Below are 26,510 nucleotides of genomic sequence, written 5' to 3' on the forward strand. Positions count from 1 at the left end.
GGGAGCTAGTTTAAGGTCCTTTATGTTGCATTTTCCTAATGGAGTATTTTACCTTTTGTACCTTTCCTGCTCAGTTGTGAAGTATTTTCTCCCCTGGAAAACATCCATCCCATGGAGAAAATCCACAAAAAATGGACGTGCTGCTACAGAACACACACACACATCACTGATGGAGTGGGGATAAAGGAAGTGATTACAACCTTCTAATTCAGGCTTTCGTAACTAGGGCTTTGCAAAACAGCCCTGGAAGGGCTTCCCGAATGGGTGGGACTCAATTGATTTTTTAAAAATATCTTTTAAAAATTGTCAAACATTTATCGGGTGATATGACCATATATGGCCATGTTGTCCCCCGCCCCCTCCCAAAATGGCAAATGATGGGTCTGGAGGATGTGGTGAGGGAGCCTGCCTGGGTGGGACAATAGAGACAATGAGATTAGGGTAACCACTTTCTGTGTGTTCTCTTTTGGCCTCCTAACTTTCCTCTTAGAGGGGCCCTGGGTGGGCATGTTCACAGCTCTGCTTCCCAACCATCTCTGGCACAATCATGCCACTTCTGGGGTTTCTTGAAGCCTGAAGAATGTTTCAGGAGATTGATCAGTGAGAAAGGTGGTTCTAATTGATCACATGGTTATTGGAAATGGGCTTCAGTTCTATATTGGTGATCAAGATCTGATCTTTCTTTCTCTCTGCATTAGGAAAATCCTGCTTACTGTGCAACCTTTCACCCACAGCAGAGAAGAGCAACCCGCCTGTGCAAGGCTTATTGAAGAATTAGGTTGGAAGTTAATTACGGACAGTTTTAAATGGTTTAGGTTAAAAATTAAGGATCATTGTAACTCTGCCTTCCAGACAGAGCTGAGCCTGATACGAGCTGACGCAATACACTGGGGATATGTCCTGCCAAGTGTAAACTGAGCATTCACCCAGGGATCTCTTGCCATGTCAGAAAATTCAGGGCTGCCCTGGATAATTTGGGAGTGGTCCTGGAGATGGAATGAGAGGTGGGGAGCAGTGACATTGGTCCAGGTCATAGAGGTAAATTTATACAACCTTATGTATCTCTATTGTTCTTCCTGCAGGAGCTGTGGACACTGAGTCCTCCTGCATCTGCTTTTTGATTCACTGCAGCTAAATAAAAAGCATAAAGGTTTACCAGTCTGGCGTGTCACTGGGTGAAATCACACTGGGCAAATGGACTTTGTTGGGCCACGGGACCATCACCCCCACTGTAGACAGGGGAACCTTCCCTTTTAACTATGCACAAACAAAGAGGTGCCTCTAGAATCAACCTCTCCTGCAACTCACAAGCTTCTAGCCACAGCTGCAAACCGTGGTTTACAGCTAACGACAACAAGCATATCCATTACAGGTGAACCACGAGCCAGGATCAGATCTGGAACAGAACAGGTGAAGGAAGATGGCCGGGGACAATGGGGGCAGGCAGCGCCAATCACCAAACCTCAGAAAGGTGGTCATAAAGAACCACGTCTGCACTGAGTCACAGAGAAGGAAAAAATCAGAACTCATCTAGACCTAATCAGACACATGATACGTGGAAGCCAAGCGCTTCTTCGGGCTTCTCATCTGAGATGCCTGCTTGATTGCAGCCCTTCCCACCGTATTTCATCATGCAAAACCTCCTGATAAACACGCAGGCCCTAGCTGTTTGTGGGCTTCGGCTGGAAGGTGGGGTGAGGGCAGCCGAGAAAGACGCAGAACAAAGAGCGAGAAGTTCTAATAAAGGCAAAGCCAGGAGGTGACTGACTTGCGTTGTGCATGATGAAATGAACCGGGGAAAGCTGCAATCTTTTGTTTCGGAGAATGGTGTGTAATTAGCTGTTCAAATGGCCCGGGAAGCTCTAGGTCAGGGGTAGTCAAACTGCGGCCCTCCAGATGTCCATGGACTACAATTCCCAGGAGCCCCTGCCAGCATTTGCTGGCAGGGGCTTCTGGGAATTGTAGTCCATGGACATCTGGAGGGCCGCAGTTTGACTACCCCTGCTCTAGGTGATCCATCTGCTTCCCCCTTTCTAGAAGGTCATCCGGCCACACAGAGGGAGTCCGAGTCCCGGTCTCTTCTTCGATGGTCCAGGCTCTGGGCCAAACTAAAAGAAGAAGTGCTGCTTTTTAGTACCCTGCTTTTCACCAACCGATGGAGTCTCAAAGCGGCTTATACTCGCGTAACCTTCCTCTCTCCTCACAACAGGCATCCTGTAAGGTGGGTGAAGCTGAGAGAGCTGTGAATGCCACAAGGTCACCCAGCTGGCTGCACGTGGAGGAGGAGCGGGGAATCAAACCCAGTTCTCCAGACTAGAGGCTGCCACTCTTAACCACGACATCACGCTGGAGTTGATCAGAGTGGGTACCAATGCCGTTTTGGAGACCAAGGGCTCAGTCTGGCTGAGTCTGCGGTGTGGTGACAACAAATAATAGTTTCCTCCATACACTCCTTTCACAGTGCCCAAAAAGTCAAGGTGGGGCTGCTCTGGCACTTGAAAATCCAAGGAGGAGTGAAAGAAAATTACCTTTCTGTGGGTCTGATCAGGTTCGGGCCCTCGAGGTTGGGTCTGGGGCCACCATCACGTCTAGGTTTTTTTTTTCTTTCTAAAAAGAACCAAATCTCAATATTCCCGGCTCCTTCCTGTACAGAAAGCTGGGTGACCTTCTGCTAGTCACAGTCCTGATATTTCAGTTCTCACAGAGCAGTCTTGTCAGAATTCTCTCAGCCCCACCTACCTCACAGGGTGCCCGTTGTGTGGAGAGGAAAGGGAAGGCAATTGTAAGCGACTTTGAGAATTCTTCGGTTAGAGAAAAGCGGCATATAAGAACCAACTCTTCTTCATCTTCAGTAATATCAGGGCTCTCTCGGCCTCACCTCCCTCACAGGGTGTCTGTTGTGGGGAGAGGAAGAGGTGGTGATTATAAGCTGCTTCAAAGTGGTGAAAAGTGGGGTATAAAAAATAACTCTTCTTCAATATCTGATAACATTTCTGCTGTACACCAAGGGCAACGGGGAACAGCATCCAAAGAAAGCAATCTACTTAGTTTCCTAAATACTCAGTGGAGTGGGGGGGGGGCTTACTAGCAGACTCCCCCCCCCCTTTCAAAAAAGGCAACAGCATTTCTTCCTCACAATTCCGAGGAGCAACCTAAGTTCTAGACAGTTTTCCCCTGAGAACTAAGTCCCCAGGATCACCAAGAGGTATTTCCAGCTCTGGTTTAAAGAGATTTCACTTGGGCAAATCTCCCTTGGATTTTTTGTGTCTGCAGCTCACCTAAAAAGGAGACAACACACAACTCTATGCTGAACCGCTTTACCAAGGTGTCATTCACAGATCTCTTGCAGCCTTACGAAACTGCCTCTCGAGTACATGGTCCAGTGCTCTGGGAAACCTTTTTGACACTTTGAGCTGCACTGAAAAACTATGCAGTGCCTGGCTGTAACCGCATTCGTGACTGAGGAAGGGAAAGGTGCCTGCTTGAAGACAGTGGGACCAAACCCACTCGTGGCGGGTCCAGAAGATGCAGGTGCCAATTTAATTAAAGGCCATGGATTGGCAGCATCGGCCAAAAGACAGGCAAAAAGGGCCTATGGCCTGCTTTAGATTTCCAATGGTCTGCCTGACTCCCAAGAAAATAGTGTTCCTTCACAAATACAGGCTCAAAGCTGCACCAGCTCCAAACAGCTTGGAGGGCTGCTTATGAGAGGGGTGCCCTTCTTTTTTGAGCTTGGAATTCTGATACGGCATGGTGGGAGAAGCCACAAAATGGCTGCCAAAGTATGCAGAGCAAGCCGCAAAACGGCCGTGGGAACGATAACCTTTTCAAATCTGAACTGCCAATCAAGTTTCTAGTGGCCAATCAAAAGCGTTGATGGGCAAAAGCCCCAATGGTCCAGCCCACTTTCTGAAAACATATGGCAGGCATGCCGAAACCCACAGACACCCCCTAATTGAAGAGATTTCTATCCTTTTCTTTCCTATAAAGCATCTGAAGAAGCCAACAATCATAACATCAAAGTAGGCCAGTAAAGGTTGATTCTGAATGTATGGAAGACCAGAACTAAAATAACAAAGTTAGGAGAACATATTTAATGAATCGGAAATTCCCCACTTGTAGTTTTACCCTACGAATATCACTCTATAAGAAGTGTAGGCTTAAAAAAAAAATTAAAGCAAAAAAGATAAATCCTACAGAAGCACAGAGAGGTCTAGAGGAGTAGGGGGTGAATAAGTCTGAGATACAAAGTTCAAACATCCTACAGCAGCACAGATGACCAGAATACTCAACTACACTGCTCACCTCTAAGGATATTAGTTTACAGAAAGAGCAATTATTGTTTCAAAGGTGTGTAGAATAAGGCAGGAAAGCAAAAGCCACTGAGATCAAATACCACCTACCTTGCCAAAGCAGGGGCCGGGACGCCTCGTGCCCGCAAAGGTTTTCCGCGGACTACTGGAACCTCTGCGTTTTCCGAGCCGCCGTTCAAGTACGTTAATTCCTGCAATTGTGCCTGTCTGATTTCATCGTTGTAGTCCTAGATGGGAAGGGAAAGAGATTTTTACTGCGTCAAATATTTCAGGTGCTTTTCATCTTACTAGAAATACTGGAGGTGCAGAATTGGAACATGATCTTTTTAATCATGACAACTTGGGTGCTAAATAAAGAGGATGCAAAGGAAATAGACAGGGAGTGGAGGATGCCACAAAATCCCTGTTACACCACTGTTGAAACTGAATAAGCATGGGAACCAGCATGGTGTAGTGGTTAAATGTGGTGGCTTCTAATCTGGAGAACCGGGTTTCATTCCCCACTCATCATCCACGTGGAGCCAGCTGCATGTTCTTGAGGAAGAGTTCTGTCAGAGCTCTCTCAGCCTCACCTGCTTCACAGGGTGTCTGCTGTTGGGAGGTGAAGGGAGCCAATTTATAAATAATGAACATGTAAGAGCTAAGTTAGTTCAGGAATAACTGATGTGAGACATTTCTATTTTTTGTTGGCGACGTAGAAAGTAATATGGAATTACTTTGTGAAAACTTTCAGAGGGAAAAAAATATAGCAATCTGAACAGTGGACTCCACTTTAAAATGTTTAAAATTATCTACCAAATGTTTATTGGTAGATAAAACTACCAATAAAGACTTATAAATGTATACTGAAGCAGAGAGTTCCCCAGGTTAGAACAGCCTTCCTCAACTTTTTTTTTTACTGTTGAGAAACCCTTGAAACGTCCTTTAGGCTTCGAGAAACCCCAGAAGTGGCGCAAACATGTAGAATATGGTTGGGAAGCAGAGCTGTGGACATGCCCACCCAGGGCCCCTCCTTTTGCCCTGGGGCAGGCAGGTTAACATGACTACATAGGGTCATATCATCAGATAAATATTTAACATATTTTAAATATGTATATATATATATATATATTAAAAAAACCAATTAACTCCCACCCATTCAGGAAACCTTTCTAGGCCCATCAAGAACAGCCGGAATAGAACCTCTTCGTCAACAAACACGCAGAACAATTTATATTTTTATTCATTTATTTATTTGCTAATGGAGCCCACAAGATTCCAGCTTGCTGTTGATAAAGCCGCACATGGCTGACGATTGGAACTCGTTACTTTAAAAACCAAACTATTCACGCTTTGCAAGGACATTTAAAGCACGAACACCGCTAGTCAGGGGTAGTCAACCTGTGGTCCTCCAGATGTTCACGGGCTACAATTCCCATGAGACCCTGCCAGCAAACGCTGGCAGGGTCTCATGGGAATTGTAGTCCGTGAACATCTGGAGGACCACAGGTTGACTACCCCTGCCGCTAGTGACGGACAACGCCCAGCAACTGTAGTGTGCACACAAATGGGGAAAGGATTGCTAACGCTCATTTGTTTTTGGTGCTGCCAACAACTGCACAACAACATTACCTACTAGCATCTCCAGTATACGCTATGGCTCATTCTCTGTTTGCCTGGTACATAAATGCAACAGAAGTTTGTGAAATAGGTCTGCAGGGCCGTGAAGCCACCATAAGCCTGCTCACCTACGGCGACCACCTCCCAAGTCTCTGAGAAGCAATACAAAGGAAGGAAAAAAGAAGCTAATGTGTGTCTCAGGAGCCGGGTAGCATCTGTGAAAGCCCTCCTCTCACCCAGCTCTGCAACGGTGGAAACTTTAAGGAGCATTTAATTAAAAATACCCACGGCTGAAAAGATCTCCAGCTAGGAGCTCCAGGTCGTCAATAAGACTCAGGCAGTAAAACTTTCCTACCCTGGGAAGAGCTCCTTTCAGGAGAGTTACCGAATTAAAAACAAAGTTATTTTCACAGTTCGCAGAGTGCCCCTCGACTGCGGGGAGGACTTCAAAGAGACCAGGAGCTCCTCTGTGTTCAAAGAGGACGCATTCTTCCTCACCTGAGATGCAAAAAAAAAACAGATAACTGGGCTAATGTTTGCACTTCAGAGATCAGGGTTTTTTTCGGGGGGAGGAGGGGGTTCTGTAATTGAGTCAGAGAGTGTTATGGGAAGGAGTAAGAAGGATGATGGGGGCCAGTACGGTCTCTTTTATCTTATTCCAACCAAGTGTTGCTCAGAGAGGGTCCCTTTCCTCAAGGAAGTGTGTTATTAAAAATTCTAAGAATTCCTAATAGGGGTAACGATATAGAATAGTGCACTAACCGAGCCCAGATTTGATTATTATTATATGCAGATGCTCGGGTCTTCACGAAGACCCTTCCGAGGGCGCGTAAACAACCTGCCCACCGACAGCTGCACTTCTTGTTGACTTCTGGATAGGGTTCAAGGTTTTGGTGTTGACCTTTAAGGTCCTCCAGATTTTTTCAACCAGGATTTTGTGAACCCATAGGGGGTTTCTTGATGGCCATGGGAGGGTTTCCAGAATGGGTGGGAATTAATTTGTATGTATGTATGTATACCCGTTCTAATTGTTCCAGTTGATATGTTGTTGTTATTGTTATATTGATTTTGATATTGATTTTGATAGTGTTCTATGTGAATGTTGAAAAATGTTTTATGTAAACCGCCCAGAGCCGTAGGGAAGGGCGGTATAAAAATATAAATATAAATAAATAAAATAAAAATAGGTATGTATGTATGTATGCATGTATGTTTTAAAATGTGTTAAAAATTTATTAAGAGATATGGCCATGCGTGGTCATATTGGCCTCCCCCCCTCCAAAAATGGCCAATGATGGGCCTGGAAGGGAGACAGGGGAAGGGCCACAGCTGTGCTTCCCAATCATATTCTGCTTGATCATGCCACTTCTGGGGTTTCTCAAAGCCTGACGAATGTTTCAGGGGTTTCTCAATGGTAAAAAAAAAAAAAAAAAAAGGCTGCCCTAAGTAGTCTGGGTCCTGAATTCATCAAGTGCCAATTGGTTGGCAATCCCTGGCCCCAAAGACACCTGGTGAATGAGTCGCCATCCGAGATTAGTGCCCTGACAGAGCTACTGCAGTCCTGCGGGCCCTGTGAGATGGCACCGTTCCGTCTCCTGCCTCTCCTCTCCAGGTTTCCCCCTCCTTTCTTCATAGCTGGACATTTGTTCCAGGCCAACAGCCGATCCGTAGGCCAGACGGAAGACGGTTGGGGCAAAGTAGGGTCGGGTGGGTGAGGAGAGAAGGGAGTTGGGTTCGAAGTTTTTATTGTAGGATCTTTTAAAAGTTTTGACTATGAAAGTTTTAGCTATTTTGTAAACTGCCCCGAGCCCGCTTGCAGAAAGGGGCGGACTATAAATATAATAATACTCTTCATCCTCTTGCTTTAGGATGCTTTGGGCAGATCCTGCGTTGAGCAGGGGATTGGACTCGATGGCCTGTATGGCCCCTTCCAACTCTATGATTCTGTGATTTTGATACATTTCTATCCTGTTTATACTCCCAATGGTGGCCTGAAGCCATTGACATCATGTCCTCTCCTCCATTTCGCCCTCACATAAACCCTGTGAGGTAGTTTGAGATGAGAATGTGAGAGTCCCAAGCTCCCCCCACATTCTCCAATAGTATGAGAGGGAATTCAAATCTGGGTCACCTCAACTGCCATACAGCACTCCAGACCAATACAGTGGTGGCCAAACTGTGGCTCTCCAGACATCCATGGACTACAATTCCCTTGAGCCCCTGCCAGCACATGCTCATGGGAAGTGTAGTCCATGGATATCTGGAGAGCCACAGTTTGGCCCAGCCCTACTCTCAACCACTGTGACTACCCTCTTATCCACGTGCTGACAAGCACCGTCAGCCCCTTTCATAAAGGCTGAATGCCAAACGGTACCCAAGGGCCATATGCTCCCTATTTATCTCCAGCAGGCTAGGCCCAACAAATATTCCAGGTACTGTGTGAGCCAGAAAAAGTCTGGCTGTTCAACAAAGTTGCCAAGGTGGGAATGATCTCAGTGGAAGGCTGCCATTTGGTACACACAACAATGCATGAGTCATGGAGTAATTCTGTTAAGGGTGGCTGTCTATCAGCTTTGGGCAGGGACACAGTGTGAATGCACGGCATGACAAAGATGTTAATAATAACCTCTTCTCTCTTACATTTGCCCTAGTCTAGCCACCCATCCCGAAATATATCATATCATTGTAACAACTTAAAATCTCCAGTTAGACTAGCCTGTTTGCCCTGGAAGTGAATTCAGCTGGCCACGCCTGTCTGCCACGCCCCCTCGGGGGTGGCATGTCACCGGAAATGACATCACCTCCCGTGTTTACAGGCAGGCTCAAGAACTCTGGAGGGGGGGTGGAGTCAGGATGTCGTTTAAGGCGGGAGTCGGTGTACAGGCTCCTCCCCCTTCCAGACACAGAAACCAGGAGAGAACTCACTCACTCTTGGAAGGGGGAGCAATGGATGTGGCCAGTTTCCTAGTGTGTGGCCAAGTCCATTACGGCAGGAAGGGAAGTGCCAGGGACTTCATTGCTCTACAGCGGGCAACTTGTTCGTGACCCCAAGAAATGCACTAGCTTCAACCAGACTCGGGGCTCTCACTCCAGCCTCGTGGAATGATCTGCCAGCTCAGATCTGGGACCTTTTGGAGTTTTCAGGGTTCCGAAGGGCCTGCAAACCGCCAACATGGCACACACAGCAACATCAATGCACCCCCCCCCCCCGCCGCCAAAGCATCACCAACACCATTACTGAAGCCCGAATACTTAGGAATCTGAAAACCAGTTGGGTGAGAAATCAGAGCATCTCTTAAACAGAAACCAATTCTTACTTATTTATGGTTTTATTGTTTCCAACATATATGTACGGATTTTCTGATTGCTGTTAGCCACTCAGAGGCTTCCGTAAGAGTGGGGCAGCCTATTCATAAATAAAATAAACACCACCGCAAGCAGGAAAATCGCTAATATATTGCAGCCATCGTGGTGCAGACTCCTAAAGGAAGGACAGCCCTCACCTGGACACCCTGGGCATGCCTGATCTTGTCAGATCTCAGATGCTAAGCAGGGTTGGCCTTGGTTATTGTTTGGATGGCAGACCAACAAGGAAAACCAGAGTCACGTTGTGGAGGTGGACAATGGCAAACCACCTCCCAATGTCTGCCAGACAACCCAAAACTCATAGGACCTCATGGCTACACTTCACACCCGCTGTACAATAAATAAATACTGAGGTCACATCAAAATCACAAGATGTCATAATCCCATTGTATACGGCACTGGTCAGACCACACATGGAATACTGTGTGCAGTTCTGGAGGCCTCACTTCAAGAAGGATGTAGATAAAATTGAAAGGGTACAGAGGAGAGTGACGAAGATGATCTGGGGCCAAGGGACCAAGCCCTATGAAGATAGATTGAGGGACTTGGGAATGTTCAGCCTGGAGAAAAGGAGGTTTAGAGGGGACATGATAGCCCTCTTTAAGTATTTGAAAGGTTGTCACTTGGAGGAGGGCAGGATGCTGTTTCTGTTGGCTGCAGAGGAGAGGACACGCAGTAATGGGTTTAAACTACAAGTACAACGATATAGGCTAGATATCAGGAAAAAAATTTTCACAGTCAGAGTAGTTCAGCAGTGGAATAGGCTGCCTAAGGAGGTGGGGAGCTCCCCCTCACTGGCAGTCTTCATGCAAAGGTTGGATGCACACTTTCCTTGGATGCTTTAGGATGCTCTGGGCTGATACTGCGTAGAGCAGGCGGTTGGACTAGATGGCCTGTATGGCCCCTTCGAACTCTATGATTCCAGGTTTTTTAATTTGCTCAATAAACCATCTAAGACTCCAGACTACGTGTCTTCTGCTTCAAGTGCAGCAAATACAGAAAGTCAGAAAGAAACATTTGGCGCTTATACTAACAGGAATGAGGAACTTCTTGATTTCTTCCAGGGCGTGCCCCATTCGGGCATAGGCTTCTGCTGGTGGAGCAAAGACTTCAATGAGAACGTGCAGGTCGTCGTTTAGGTGGAAATATTTCGCTTCTCCGCTTTTCCTCAACTCTTCTTCCTAGGAAAAGCCAAACGGGAAATAATTTTAAGGCAAGACTTCTGCAATGGGAATGGAACACTGGTTTAATATTTAAAATGACAGGTGTACAGCAATTGGAGATAAACTGCATCACTGGCCTAAACCCACGGAGATGCTACCAAAATTATCTTGCGTGATCGGGCACAGATGGTATGCGCTAATCCTAAACAAAACCCTACAATGGAAAAACAGAAAAAAAATAAGACATGTGTGATTATGGCTGCTGATACATTAAATAAGGATTAAGGAAGACAGGCAATCTTGAACCCATTTCGGGGAAAACTGGTAATGAAATACTTTTCTCCCCCTGTAAATATTGATTCTATCGGCTATTATAGCTTATGATTGCCTACAGACTGGAAAACCAATTTTAGAATATTTTGTTACAAAAGGGGGAAAAAAACCCAACAACCTTGGGGGTAGAAAAATAATACTGCAGCAAAAGTTTCATGAATGGCTGCAATTTTACAGACTGTTCGTTTTTATTTGCTATAAATACTCACTAAGAGAGGCTGGAAACCACAAACCGGAGAAAGCAGACCGACATCTCCAATTTTAATCACAGAATTTCAAAGTACTACTCCCGGCCCCCTGAAATGGTTTCCTATTTTATATGGGACAACGTGCCCACCAGGCAACAAATGCAGATATGCCATCTGACGGAGACCTGAGTCCTCCAGCGGCACTGAGGCTCAGAGGTTCCATCTTAATATCGGCTTTCCAATTCTTTGCACGGAACCTGGCATTAACACTGTGAAGCCGGTGCTTGGGGAAGGCCATACCCGGAGCTGCTACACATATTACAAAATAACTGCATGTTGCACATGGGTTCAGTGTTGGCCTTCCACCTTTCATGGTCTTGAGAAAAATGTCCAGAGTTTTTGTTAAGGGTGCAGTAGACTGACAGCACTCTAGGCCTATTCAGAGACAGCTCTCCCTCCACATGGAAGAAGTCTTTTCACTGTAGGGCAATGGTTCTCAACCTTCCTAATGCCGCGACCCTTTAAGACAGTGGTCCCCAACCTGTGGTCCGCGGCTCGGTGCCAGGCCGCGAAGGCCAGGGCGCCGGGCCGCAGTTCCCGCCCCCCCCCCCCCCGCAGTAAAAAACTTCCCAGGCCGCAAGCTTGCGGCCCGGGAAGCTTCTTACTGCGGGAGGAGGGGAGAGGGAATAAGGGCCGCACCGTGCATGCGCACATGCGCGCTGCGTGGCCGAAATCACGCATGCGCGGCACTTTCGTCGCCCTGCCGGTCCCCAGCAAAAAGAAGGTTGGGGACCACTGCTTTAATACAGTTCCTCGTGTTATGGTGACCCCCCAGCCATAAAACTATGCAAGGGTTCTTTCACAGAAATTAAAACAAAACTGACCAATGGCGTGAAGATCCATTGTTCGTGATTGTATATAAATTGGTTTTTTTCCTGGGGTTTCTCAGTTAAGTTCTGCCTCTTGTCCCACCATGTCGATCGCGCTCTTTTAAGTCTGCAGGAAGAGTAGCAACAGTGACGGTGCCCCCCCCCCGGCCAAAGCTGCTCGCCCTGCCACAACCCCTATGAAAGGGTCATTCGACCCCCAAAGAGGTCCCAGCCCCCAGGTGGAGAAGCACTGCTGTAAGGGAAATAATCCGTTCCTGGACTTAGGTTCTATAGAAAGCTCTTGCGACAATAAATCCGTTAATCTCTAAAGTGCTGTAAGAATCATTTACCGTATTTTTTAAACCTCTCAAAAAAAAAAAATCAGGGACAGAAGCTGAAAAAGTGAACCGAAAGTAATCTGTCGGCTAGGGTGATAGGGTGCTCTATAATTACCGCTCAAACTACCAAAACCAGAAACTTGTCGGTAAATGCCCTTGGAAAGGAAGAAACCAAAACCTCGTGATTGCCAAGCTGGATCTATTTCACCTACTAGAACAGAGATTCCCAACTCCCCCTGTTGCTCTACAGGCCTAGGCTCTTTCTCCCCAATTGGTTGGCTCCAATTGGGGAGCCAGTTTGGTGTAGTGGTTAGGAGTGTGGACTTGTAATTTGGCATGCCAGGTTCGATTCTGTGCTTCCCCACATGCAACCAGCTGGGTGACCTTGGGCTCGCCACGGCCCTGATAAAACTGTTCTGACCAGGCAGTGATATCAGGGCTCTCTCAGCCTCACCCACCCCACAGGGTGTCTGTTGTGGGGAGAGGAATGGGAAGGCGACTGTAAGCCGCTTTGAGCCTCCTTCGGGTAGGGAAAAGCGGCATATAAGAACCAACTCTTCTTCTTCTTTTCCCATATCTTACTTTCATGTCCACTTCTCTGAAGGGCTGTGTTACCACTTCCAGGGCTCCTCGAAGCCTGAAAAAAATATTTTGGTGGTACTTCCAAGGTCAGAAGGTTGAAAAAGACTGGACTATACTCCTCCAGGTTTCACATCTTCCAGACTTCATAGCCTGCCCCATGAGGTTCTACCAGGACTCCCTCCCGCCCCTGCTGCACACACACTTTTAGACATAGGGTATTTTTTCAAAACAAGCAGTTGGCAGCTATTGCCTACAAATTGGGCTTGCAATTTCTCTTTTGTCCTGGACCCTAGCTCCTGGAGCACATCCGGGCCATGCCAGAACTAACACAGCTCAACAGAGCCTGCAAAACGGGGCATTTCTGCAAGGCTAAAATTGAGTTGGGGGCTGACTGAATGGTAACATCTATCGGGCTACAACCCCCCCTCATCATTCACCAGTATGAGCCTATCTCTTGTCATGTATTATTTACCATCCTGATGAGAAGCTCCGAACTATGATCTGGCTCTGGGGAGCATATGCGAAACGTCCTCAGGGGTTGTTTTTCACCGACCGGCGTCAATAAATAGTATTTTAAACTGTTTTTAGTCTACCTTTATCAACTGTTTTTATTGACTGTAATCCATGTTTGGTTGTGCACCGCTCTGAGTCGACCTGACTTGGAAGGACGGTATAAAAACCAAATAAAAACAAATGAACGATTCCTCGGCACCCAGAAATTTCAGTGCTGCTCCTGCCGTTCAGATTTGCTGTACCTACTTCTAGTTCGCTTCGCTGCCCTTCTGGCTTCCTCTCTACTGTTCCTCCTTCCTTGGCCTTTTCCTCTCGCCTCCCTTCCTTTCCCGGGTTGCTTAGCAACTCAGGCTACGGATCAGGCGGAGATGCTCGACAGATTATACTGACCTGCGCAGAATGCGTACAGGTGAGCACAGAAGAAGAAGAAGAAGAGTTGGTTCTTATATGCCACTTTTCTCTACCCGAAGGAGTCTCAGAGTGGCTTACAGTCGCCTTCCCTTTCCTCTCCCCATAACAGACACCCTGTGAGGTGGGTGAGGCTGAGAGAGCCCTGAGATTACTGAAGAAGAAGAGTTGGTTCTTATATGCTGCTTTTCCTTACCCGAAGGAGGCTCAAAGCGGCTTACAGTCGCCTTCCCTTTCCTCTCCCCACAACAGACACCCTGTGAGGTGGGTGAGGCCGAGAGAGCCCTGATATTACTGCTTGGTCAGAACAGTTTTATCAATGCCATGTCAAGCCCAAGGTCACCCAGCTGGTTGCATGTGGGGGAGTGCAGAATTGAACCCGGCATGACAGATTAGAAGTCCGCACTCCTAACCACTACACCAAACTGGAACTTGTCCCAGAGACCCTGAGGGGAAAGGTGCAGGTGAGGGTACGGGTGTCAAGAGAAGACACCTGAGGCCATTTGGTCCCTGAATGGATCCACCGCTCCGTACTCAAGGGAGAAAAACGAACCGGACATCGTGGAATGTGCACTAGGGGAGACTCTGCAGATGCAGAAATCACTGCAGCTGTATCCATGGACAGACCAGGTGCTTGTAAGTACCTTGTTGCTAGAGTTGCCAATTGCCAGGTGGTACCTGGAAATCTCCTGCTATGACCATTTCTTTCAAAGTGACAGCCATCAGTTCCCCTGGAGAAAATGCCTGCTTCGGAGGATGAATAATATGCAATTATCCCTGGTGGGCTCCCTTCCCTGTCCGTACCCCACCCTCCCCAGGGTACACACCCAAAACCTTCAGTTTTTTCCCAACCCATATCTGGCAACCCTACTTATCACCCATCTCAGAACATTCCCTGCCCAGAATACTGGCAGGCAGGAGCGGTTTGTCTTTCACTAAGCCATCAGGGGAACTATTTCCCCAAAGACTATGAGTATAAGAGTGATGCCTCCATTGCAGTTTCACTGTACGAAATAGATCACAAAGTTGAGTCTTACTAGGTGTCAAAACCATGCATTCATATGGTTTTGCCATGACCATTGTGCTTGGTCAGAACAGCTTTATCAGTGCTGTGGCGAGCCCAAGGTCACCCAGCTGGCTGCATGTGGAGGAACAGTGGTGAATCAAACCCGGCATGCCATATTGGAAGTCCGCACTCCTAACCACTACACCAAACTACTCAGAGTAGAACAGATTCCTGTGGCTCTTGTTCTGCTTATCTAAGAAAGCAGCAGCTTGTTTCTAAAGTGCTACCTTGTCCAATTGGACATTTCAGTGGTAACTCTTTATCAGAAGTTAAAAATACCCTCACCCTAGCATCTTTCTTACTTAACAGGCCCAAAATAGAAGTCTGACTGACTGGCTCCCCCCCCCCAAAAAAAAAAACACACACACACATCCCTCTTCTCGCTTGCTCTTATGGTGTGTCATAATTATGAGTTACTTAGAAATGACAATCAGCACCAGTTCGCTGCCACTAATCTTTGTGTTGTAAAATTTTAGAGCATCCAGCCCGCCTTTATTGGACGGGAAAGCAAAGCAATCTGATGAGTTGATTAGAAAATTCAGAGCGGGGGAATTAACACACCATAATTAGCCGCCTGAAACTTGTCAAAGCTGTTAATAAAGAACAGCAAATGAATATATACAAGCAGGGACCTGCGGGATTCACGGGTGTGGTGGGGGGCATAGATTCAGGTGGGTTGCCCTGTTGGTCTGAAGCAGCAGAACAAAGTTGTGGGGTGGGGTGGGGGAATTAAGCTTTCCTCCAGTTGCCCATTGGGCTAGCCGCCTGATGGGGAGCCCTCCCACTGGCTCTTGGTGGGATTACGTTATTTGCGTTATTTATAAAAATAAATTGAAGCCTCCCTCCCTCCAACCCTTCTACCTCTCCCCCACTCCCTGCTTATTTGTGGCAAAAAAACCTGGAAGAGGTCGACCTCTGAGAGGTTTAGCAGCAGGTTGTCTCAGCTGTAAGTAATGAAGTTGGCTTTTGAAAGACAAGGATAATGATTTACTTATGAGTAATGCAAGAGACGTCCAAGGCAAAAAAGGAACAAAGAAAAAAAGTAGGGCTTCCAAAGAAGACATTCCAAATGGAGAAGCCAGCTATGGCCAATTCCACCTTAACAGTGAGATGGGTTAGGGCTGTAATAATCTCCCCTGGGATTCTGTGCAAGCTCCGATCCACTGAATAATTTAAGGCTAAACAAAGCATGGGATGTAAAGAGATACTCCGGTGAACAATCCTGCAGGGTCTGAGACAGGATTACTTACAAGTGGCACCCAGGATGTCTATACAAACTCTGTTAAAAACATGAGGCTATTATTATACCAGTTTGGGGACAGTTCAGCAAACGAACGGAACTGAAGCATCCAGGGACCTTGGGGAGACCGACGTGCCCCAGTAGCAGAACAGTACTGGAGGTAACTGGACAGTATTTCCTCTACACACTTTGGGGAGTGTCGTGTCTATTATATATATGTTATAAAAGTAGGATTTAACACAATCAAGAGCTTCGGACAGCCTCACTTCCTAATTACGTGAGTGGTTAAAGTCACGACGCGATTATATCCCTAATTCCCCCAAAAGCACTCAAAGGGATACACGGGTGACACGGTGAAGCGGCTGAACCATGTGAGGCCAGAACGAGGCCGCCCAGATAATTGCCACTTGCATCTATTTATATTTTTAAAGCTTCTAGCCCTCAAGGCAGTGCATGCAGCCTGAACTGTTCAAATCTTAGAAGTTAGAATGTGGGATGGAGACGACTTCCAAAAAAGGAACGGGGCAAAACTTCTGCCCATGACCACCTGCAGAGCTAAGGACTATCGATATATCCTGTATCGATTGATTGACAGATGAGGGAGGTAGATTGATTTGCATGAAAACATCCAACTATGTCTCATAGTTTCTGGACAAATGCGACATGCCTTCACAGCCATCTGTTAAAGTCGGGCTTGGGGGCTACAGTTTCTGTTGCCATGACCCGCAAATGCTGTGCTTGTATTTACATGCAATAATGTCAGGTTGAATGCACGCCTGCGGTAAAAGCCATCTGCACAGAGCCCTGGCTGCTCAGTCCTGACGCGGTTCCTCGTCCGGCCAATGAATCGGCTTCAGTCTAGATCAGGGGTAGTCAGTCAAACTGCGGCATTCGCTGGCAGGGGCTCCTGGGAATTGTGGTCCATGGACATCTGGAGGGCCGCAGTTTGACTACCCCTGGTCTACATCACTAGCCACAGATCCGGAGAGAAATAAACTCTCTTGTGCAGCCTGCCTCCTCTCTTTCACAGTAAGGAAAGAATCACAGAATAATAGAGTGGAAAGGGACCTTACGGGTCATCCAGTCCCACCCCCAGCACTGTGCAGGACACTCACAACCCTCTCGCTCATCCACTGTCACCTGCCACCCCCTTGAACCTTCACATCATCCAGCATAGCAAGTTTTTTTCTATAATTTTAGAGAAACTGGTGATTTTAATTAATGAATTAATTAATGCTTTAATTTATACCCTGCCACTTGTGACAATGTTGCCTCGTGGCGCCTCACAATATAAAACGTGGTCACAAAGTGCCCATAAAACCCCTTAAAACATTAAAATCCCTAAAAATTTAATTGTTTGTGTAATTTAAATTGTTTTGTAGAATACTAATTTGGTCTGTTGCGACCCACCCTGAGGCTTTTGGGAAAGAGCAGGATAGAAATATCAATATCAAATTTAAATTAAATGAGAGACCCCCCTCCCCCTATAGTACTATGGTCACAGTGGTCCGTCTTTGGTCATATAATACCAGCCAAGCGGAATGTACTCATCCCACCCTAGCTGGAGTTATGCCCTTCTACATCCATTCAAGTCAATGTGCTCAGAGGCGTTTAACTCCGCCTCGGAGAGCGCTGAAGGAGGGCCAATAACAGAGTCGGCTTAATAAGCAACTCAGTCACCCTTGCTTGGACCCTAAGGGTTCTCTTAAGGAGGCCGCTTGGTGTTGCAGTTAAGAGAGGTGGCCTCTAATCTGGAGAGCTAAGTTTGATTCTCCACTCCTCCTGCATGTGCAGACAAGTTGGGTGGGCCTGTCACTGTTGTTTCAGAGCTTTCTCATCCCCACCTACCTCATAGGGTAGTCAACCTGTGGTCCTCCAGATGCTCAAGGACCACAATTCCCATTAGCCCCTGCCAGCAAATGCAGAATTGTAGTCCATGAGGACCACAGGTTGACTACCCGTCATAAGATATCTGTTGTGGAGAGGAGGAAGGGAAAGCGATTATAAACTGCTTTGAGACTCCTTCCAAGTAGTGAAAAGCAGGGTATAAAAAGCAGCCCTCCTTCTCCTTCTTAGCACAGTTCTGTCCTGCCCCCCTACTTCCTACCGCTATTTATTTATTTAGGCGATTATGCCGCCTCGCAGCCCTGCTGGAGGAAGCTGACAATTAAAACTATGTTATCAAGGTAAAAACCACCAGCCATTAAAACAAGCCCGGGGACATAAACAGCATAACACCATTCGCCAGCCCCCTGAGGCCTTCATGGGATGGGGAGAGCTACCTGAACCGCCATCTGGTAGCACGGTTTTGTTTCCGACTACAATTGTCAGCCTGTTCTCAAGATGTGGCTTCGGATTCAGGGGAACTGAAAAGTGACTGCGGCTCAGCAGAAACCAGCTGAAAACTGAAATACAGAATCACGGTCCTACTACCTTTTTCTCTAGCGTGTTCAGAAGGGAACTGTAGTTGTGTAAGCCAGAGAGAGAAAAAAGATGACTTACAAAACTCTAGGGATATACAGGAAATAGCGGCGACAGCTTGTCCTCCATCATTCCCAAAGCTGAATGCTCGGAATAAAGTCATCCACATTTTCAACCATCTATTGAAACGTGTGGCTCAAGGGCATGGCGCACTTCCAGCACAGGTTTCTGGGAAGGCTGGAACTTGGTAGCCGGATGACCTCAAATGGAGAGAATAAGCCAGACCCTCATCCCAACATGACATTCCAAGTATCTCCAGTGGTAGCCCTGCAGCCTAAACAGGGTTCATTTGCCTAGCGCAGGGGTAGTCAAACTGCGGCCCTCCAGATGTCAAGCTGCGGACCTCCAGTAGTCCTGTGAATTATGTTACTCTCCAGATGTCCATGCACTACATTTACCATGCCCAGCCAGCAGGGGCTCATGGGAACTGTAGTCCACAGGCATCTGTACAGCCACAGTTCGGCCACTCTTGCTCTAACCACTACACCAGGGGTAGTCAAACTGCGGCCCTCCAGATGTCCATGGACTACAATTCCCAGGAGCCCCTGCCAATGCTGGCAGGGGCTCCTGGGAATTGTAGTCCATGGACATCTGGAGGGCCGCAGTTTGACTACCCCTGGCCTAGCGTGATATTGCTCAATGATATGCCGGACTAGAAAACGCCGAAATAAGGAATTACACAGGCTGGGTATATTTTCTCAAATAAATCCTAAAGTTTATTTCTATATTCATAAACGTCTTAAGCAAATAATGTAGAACTAATACCTTGGGGAACCAGAACGGGGTCCCAGGTATTGGGGGCACCCGTTTTCATGAAAACTTTTTCAAAGCTTGTTCCTTTCTTCTTAACCAGCCACACTCTCTCCCCTTATGGCTCCAAGATCCTCCCGCTTACTCCCCCCCCCAAAAAAAACCCGCGCCATGCTAGAGCCCATTTCATCCTATAAAACCGGCTTGCCCTTTACTAGTATATATATAATTTCTTGATTAGTGTTTGCTTTCAGTCTCCCCAAACCACACTAGGACCCGCCAAGAAAGGCACACAAAGCAGAACAGTGCAGATTAGTGATCTTCCGCTAGCAATCTTACCTTTGCCTTGTCCCTCATGGATCCTTTCCCCAATATTGACATTTTTGTCAATGTCTCTTCTTGCAAGCGCTTCAGAGAATTGCCGCGCGGGCCCAAAAGTTTCCCCACAAAGTTGAACTGAAAGACAAAACGAGTGACAAAGAAGGCAATTAAAAACAAAACAAAACAGAACACCTCTCCTTCGCACAGGGGAGCCACAGTGACTCTCAAGTCTTGCCGGGAAGGAAAATGGTGGCTGAAAACAGCACTCAGATTTTTCCGAAAAAGAACAAAGGGGTGTACCAGGATGTAAGGCACAAAAAAGTTACCATTGTTCCCTTACTTAGCCATACCTAGATCTCCATTCAAACGCTGACCCATGGAAGACCACTGGAAAATTATAGAATCATAGAATCATAGAGTTGGAAGGGGCCATACAGGCCATCTAGTCCAACCCCCTGCTCAACGCAGGATCAGCCCTAAGCATCCTAAAGCATCCAAGAAAAGTGGGTATCCAACCTTTGCTTGAAGACTGCCAGTGAGGGGGAGCTCACCACCTCCTTAGGCAGCCTATTCCACTGCTGAACTACTCTGACTGTGAAAAACTTTTTCCTGATATCTAGCCTATATCGTTGTACTTGAAGTTTAAACCCATTACTGCGTGTCCTCTCCTCTGCAGCCAGCAGAAACAGCATCCTGCCCTCCTCCAAGTGACAACCTTTCAAATACTTAAAGAGGGCTATCATGTCCCCTCTCAACCTCCTTTTCTCCAGGCTGAACATTCCCAAGTCCCTCAACCTATCTTCGTAGGGCTTGGTCCCTTGGCCCCAGATCATCTTCGTCGCTCTCCTCTGTACCCTTTCAATTTTATCTACGTCCTTCTTGAGCAAATAATTCCAACCCACAAAAGAAGTAGGTAAGTTATGCATAAGCTCCACAATTTGCACACTAGATGTATGTATCAGCGACTCTGAACCCTCAAATGTCACCTCAAATGACATTGCATCATTGTTTGTACATGAGGGCAACATCTAAGGCTTAATGGAGATCCTTCTGGAAGCCCTGCTCAATGGGTCAACCTGGGCTACGGAAAGGTCACGGTACCCATTTTTATTTATTTGTTTGTTATATTTGTATACCGCCCCCCCCCCCCCGGAAGGCTCATCTTCTTATTTATGATTTCAACTGAACTACCTGTGACTATCTAGGGAAGAGATCTTGTGGTTGACATGAAAACACAATCTTAATCTGTAAAAGCAAGCACACACACACAAAAAATCAAATCCATCTTGGGTGGAAAAAAAGGACCGAAAAAGAAGTGTCCAGTATCATATTATTGAAAATTTAATCTACAGCATGACCACATTTGGAATGTACCAGACAGGCAGATATGGAACACCTTCTGCTTCATTGGCGGCCTCATCTCTGTAAAATATCACAGCACTGGAAAAGGCAAAGAAAATCGCAGCCAGAGGAACCAGGGGGTCAGAATTTCTACCCTATGAAGAAAAGTCTGAAGTTTGGAGTTCATAGTCTTCTGGAGGAGGGCAGGATAACTAGGGAAGGGGTATGACAGAGGTTCATAAGAAGAGTTGATTTTTATACACCACTTTTCACTGCCTGAAGGAGTCTCAAAGCGGCTTACAATCGCCTTCCCTTTCCTCTCCCCACAACAGACACCCTGTGAGGGAGGGGAGGCTGAGAGAGCTCTGACAGGATAGTTCAGTCAGAACAGCACTATCAGCACTATGACTAGGCCAAGATCACCCAGCTGGCTGTGTACGGAGGAGCGGGGAATCAAACACAACTCACCAGATTAGAAAACGCCACTCTTAAACACCACACCACACTCGTTCTCCCTGTTAGTTAAGAAATGTCAAGACAGTGAGATTTCTGTGACCTAATGCTAGAACTTGGGGTCACCCAAGTTAAACTATTTCAGGACAGACAAGGGGGAAACTCTTGTTAACGCAAGAATAAATAACTTGTGGAATTCACTGCGAGGGGATTAGATGATGGCCATGCGTTGATTTAGAGGGGACTGGAGAAGGATCAAGGAGACCCAGAATCAGTGGCTATTTGCTGTAATAAGCAAATGAACTACCATGGCTCACAGACAGTTTTCCTCTGGGGGAAGAGCTTTCACCTTCTTCCTCTATATCCGGCTGCACACTGCTGGAAACAGAAGGTGAGACTTGATAGATCCTTGTTCTTGTCTCGCTGGCTTGGGTGCTTTTCTTAAAGACTTTGTACGTAAATAAAAAAGCTAATGAGTGCAGATGAAGTTCTTTTGCTCCTCAAGGGTCTCAGACTGAGGATCCATTGCATGCCAGCCCTGGCTGTCACCCCTGAATGCAGAGGATGCTATGAAAGAAGCAAAGACTTAAAGACAGCCGTAAAGAAAAACACTCAGGACATCTATAATGGAAAGGAAGGGGGAGGGAGCACTGTGTCAAGATCCTGTCCAGAAGTGCACATGTTCCTATCATAGAATCATAGAATTGGAAGGGACCTCATGGGGACCACTGCACTACACCATGCTGGTTCCCATGCTTATTCAGTTTCCCCAACCTTTTTATCACCGGGGACCACTCAACGCTTGACAATTTTACTGAGGCCCAGTGGGGGGGGGTAGTTTACTCCTCTACTCTCAAACACTGCCCTAACGCTCTCTGATCGCTATGGTAATGTTTAAACATCTCTTCAAAATAAGATACAGACACGCCACAATAATGAACATAAGGAACATTTTATTTTCATGGAAATTTAAACTCATGACAATGAAAAATCAATGGGAACCCTGGGCTTGTTTCTCTGCAATGAGATAGTCCCATCGGGGAGTGATGGGAGACAATGACACCCAAAGTGTGTTGTAAAGGACTGGGGGGGGATGAAGTAAAGGGCCTGGGGGGGGGGGAGAAGGCGTCCTTCGTGGCCCACCTCCAGTTAGTCGATGGACCACATGTGGTCCGCAGCCCACAGGTTGTGGATCGCTAATCTAGTCCACCCTCCTGCACTATGCAAGACACTCACATCCCAATCACTCATCCACTGTCACCTGTCACCCCCTTGAGCCTTCACAGAATCAGCCTCTCCGTCAGATGGCTCTCCAGCCTCTGTTTAAAAACCTCCAAAGATGGAGAACCGACCACCTCCTGAGGAAGCCTGTTCCACTGAGAAACCGCTCTAACTGTCAGGAACTTCTACACAGAGGGAGGCCATGGCAAACCACCCCTGTCCATCTTTTGCCTTGAAAATCCAACGGGGCTGCCATAAATTGTCTACGACTTGAAGCACCTTCCCCCAAGGACTCCATGGCAGCCAACGGCTTCAAGGAACAACGGCAAACTTGGATTCGTTAAAGAAAATGGCGACCAATTAAGCCAGGGTCATTTTTGCTTACTTTGTAGAGGGAACTTCAGACAATTAGCAAAGGCCCTTAAAAAAGGAGAGACATTAATAATGCCTCATCAACAACTCGCCTCATTTTATTAAAAACAATCACTGCTTAAATGGCTGCTCCCTAGTTAACTTGCATAAAGAGAGCTACTTTGCCGTTTTAATGGAACAGCGGTCAATATATTTCAAAAAAAGCCTGTCACGATTTAACGATTACAAGGCTTCTTTTGCAGTCTGAAATACACGGCCAGGTACGCTATTAAGGGAAAGCCGTATAAATAAATCTTCGGTGCATTCCTAAATGAGGGATTATTCATTTACAGTAAACCGTGCAGGAAATCCATTTTGCAGTGGCAAGCAACGATGCTGCGATATAAATTTGAAGACAGAACGGTCGTGCAGACCCAAAATATCAATTAGGAAATAGCAAGCCTTACTTCTGTTATTTTATGTAAGCAGTTTGTAAAGCCAAGAAGTTTCCATCTATTAAAAAAAAACCCGCACACACGCACGGCAGCAGCCCCAATGCTGCTCTATGCAGTCTTCCCGCGGAACCGCAGCACTGCAAAGAGTGTTTACCATCTAAAATATAGATTTCAATGCATAATTAATTGCTGTTGTTGAAATCGCCTTCCCTTTGATATCAATAAAAGAATCTCTGCCCACTTGGCTGTTGTTCCTAGAAGACATCAAAGGCCAGGGAGAAACTGGAAGGGCTCTCCTTGCAGGAACAAAAGAGAGGGCCAGAGGGTGCTCGCTAAAACAGAGAACATTTCCTCAAATATTTGTGTCAGAAAGACTCCCGAGAAGTTATTGGAAAGGGAGTCAGAAAACAGCAAAATTAGGTCTTCGTGTTCGAAGCGTAGATAGGGACTGTGGTCCTTAGGTTCATGCGCTCTCCTTCTTTCCCAGCAGGCAGCAGCAGGACGGAAGACATCCACGGGGTAGTTCAGGGGAGGGCAAACTGTGGCCCTCCAGATGTCCATGGACCAGGCCGTCACTGGCAGTCTTCAAGCAAAGGTTGGATACACACTTTTCTTGGATGCTTTGGGCTGATCCTGTGTTGAGCAGGGGGTTGGACTAGATGGCCTGTGTGGCCCCTTCCAACTCTATGATTCTATGCTGGCAGGGATTCATGGGAATTGTAGTCCATGGACATCTGGAGGGCCACAGTTTGCCCATCCCTGGAGTAGTTGCTTGAGACCTGGGAATCGGGTGAAATGGCACCTGTGTTTCCGTTTTTTAGTCTCCAGATCAGGATGCTAAGCCATGATGGGTTTACAGTTCTGGCTTGTACATAAGAAAAGCAAAGCTAGCGGCTGTAATGGACTGCATGTACCAATGAGCCATTTAAGACATACAGGGAACATCAAATTCCAACTTGTCCGCACTCAACGTACCTTGGGAAACTGTTTCACCGGAATTAAGACTTTCTGCCCCAGTTTCATATTTTTGTTAATAACTACATCGATGTATTTTTCCTCTTCCTTTCCTTCCCCTTTTTGAAATTTCTCGATTTCTGCAACAAGAAGAAAAAAGGATAATGCACTTCAGCACGAATGTACGCGAATCACGTTAAAGCCGCTGAAAACATTTATGCTCGTACTATGACAAACAGCAGGTGATATATCAACGTGGTTCTGAAGGTTTCACTTACACTGTTCTCTGTTTCTTAGATCAGGGCAAAATACAGCCCATAAAACCTGACTTTTAATTAAACCTTCAGTTGTTTCCCCTCATGGCTATGGCTAGATTTGGGGGAGCGCAACAGCTCACATATGACTCCAAGGAACTTAAGTAGCTTACATCAGCGGTCCGAAACCTTTCGGCTGCCGCGGACCACTGCTCCAGAGTGGGGGGAGAGGGCGGCCTGGGGGCCCGCGCAAACGCGCGTGCTCAACAGTCCGCGCATGCGCGTTTGCACCGCTGCCATGCCGGCGGCCGCGGCTCCCCCTCCTGGCCCCTCCGCTAAAGCGGCCGATTAGCTGGCGGCTCGGAAAGCTTTTCTTCCCCCCCCCTCCCGAAACAAGAAGCTTGCCGGGCCGCGAGCTAATCGGCCACTTTGGCGGCCGATTTACTCGCGGCCTGGCGAGCTTCTCCCTTCGGGGGGGGGAGGGAAGAAGGAGCCGCGGCCCGCGGGTTGGGGTCCACTGGCTTACATGACTCTTCTTTCCCATTTTTTTTTTAAATCCTCACAACAATCTTGTGAGGTAGGCAAGGTGGAAACCGCACAGCTGAGCCAGGGCGACAAGAAGTTCCACGTCAGAAATTTGAACTAATGTTTTCTGCATTCTGGAGTGATTAGTCTGGCACATATGCTCAGGATAAAATATGCAGAAAACGAAATGAGAGAGTGACAAAACACCTTTTTGGAGTCCAGTCTGGAGTCTCTTCCTAATATGCAGTTCTCATAGGAAGTTAGGTTTTGCGGACCAGGCCTCCATGGGACATTCCGTAAGCAAGATCAACACCAGTAGGCCGAGGAATAGCACGCAACTTGCCACAACCCTGGAAAATCATGATAATAACCGTTCCAGAGTGCGACTCTTCTGGGAGAGCCACAAAAATCCTTGGGACAAGTTACAGGGACCTCATCAGGGTTTCAAGACAAGAGACATTCAGAGGTGGTTCACCACCGGCCGCCTCAGCATCATGACACTGGAATTCCTTGGTGGTCTCCCATCCAAATATTAGGCCAAATACTAGAATCTAAATCTGCTTAGATTTAGCGATCTAATGAGATCTGGCAAGTTTAGGTCATCCAAGATAGGGGTAAAGAACTAGCCTCAACAACTGTGTTATCTAGATACCAAACGAGATTTGGGCATTTGACTTGTACAGCATTTACATCACCTAAAATTCTACTTCCCCCCAAGGCTCCCCATGCACAAAAAGCTGAGGGATATTTTAAAAATCTGGACCTTAGCGGGCAAGGAGCACAACTGTAAGACCATGAAGGGATTTGGGACCTGAAGTAAACATCATCAGGACCTCCTCTCCACCTGCCAGCAGTGGGAGGGGGTGAAGTTGAGTTGCCGATCTCCGCTATGTTGGTAATGTTATTGTTGTCTTTTAATGGGGTTTTAATGGGGATTTCAGGATGCTGTAACCTGCCACGAGCCGTTAGGGAGTGGCAGGAAACAAATCTGATGATGATGATGATGATAAGAAGTGCAAGCGTACCATGCGCTGGAATAGGCAGAAGATGTTGCAGATGGGCCACAGCTCAGCGGTAGAGCACCTGCCTGGTTGTCCAAGGTCCCAGATTCAACCCCTAGCCTCTCCAGTCAAAAGGATGACATCAGGTAGTAAATGATTTATTTATTTATTTATTTATTTATTTATTCATTCATTCATTCATTCGATTTTTAGCTCACCACTCCCAAGAAGGCTCGTGGCGGGTTACATCAGATTAAAAAATCCCAATAAAATACCCCTAAAAATATACAGTCAACAATATCCCATCCAGCATCCAAGACATATGCGGCGACATAAAACAAAAAAAACCCTAATAGCAACTCCGGGGGTGGACATGGGAAAAGCGGATCTCAAGCCGCCAACAGAATGATCCAGGAGGGTCTAGA

General features: G+C 46.8%; 1 protein-coding gene across 2 annotated transcripts in view; it reads right to left on the reverse strand.

Annotated features, from left to right (window-relative positions):
• KHDRBS3 (KH RNA binding domain containing, signal transduction associated 3) overlaps window positions 1-26,510 on the reverse strand; it is a 136,665-nt gene that overhangs the window by 50,842 nt on the left and 59,313 nt on the right. For both annotated transcript variants that reach the window (XR_013233966.1, XM_077351448.1), the window contains exons 2-5: window positions 24,327-24,445; window positions 19,549-19,665; window positions 10,313-10,459; window positions 4,404-4,540 (exon numbers count right to left, since the gene is read on the reverse strand). Coding sequence is in view for 1 of the 2 variants with exons in the window: in XM_077351448.1 (XP_077207563.1) it covers window positions 4,404-4,540; window positions 10,313-10,459; window positions 19,549-19,665; window positions 24,327-24,445 (520 nt within the window). In the remaining variant the exon portion in view is untranslated. The remainder of the gene's footprint in view (window positions 1-4,403; window positions 4,541-10,312; window positions 10,460-19,548; window positions 19,666-24,326; window positions 24,446-26,510) is intronic.

The sequence above is a fragment of the Paroedura picta genome, chromosome 9 (genome assembly GCF_049243985.1).
Source record: "Paroedura picta isolate Pp20150507F chromosome 9, Ppicta_v3.0, whole genome shotgun sequence".
Classification (NCBI taxonomy): Eukaryota; Metazoa; Chordata; class Lepidosauria; order Squamata; family Gekkonidae; genus Paroedura; species Paroedura picta.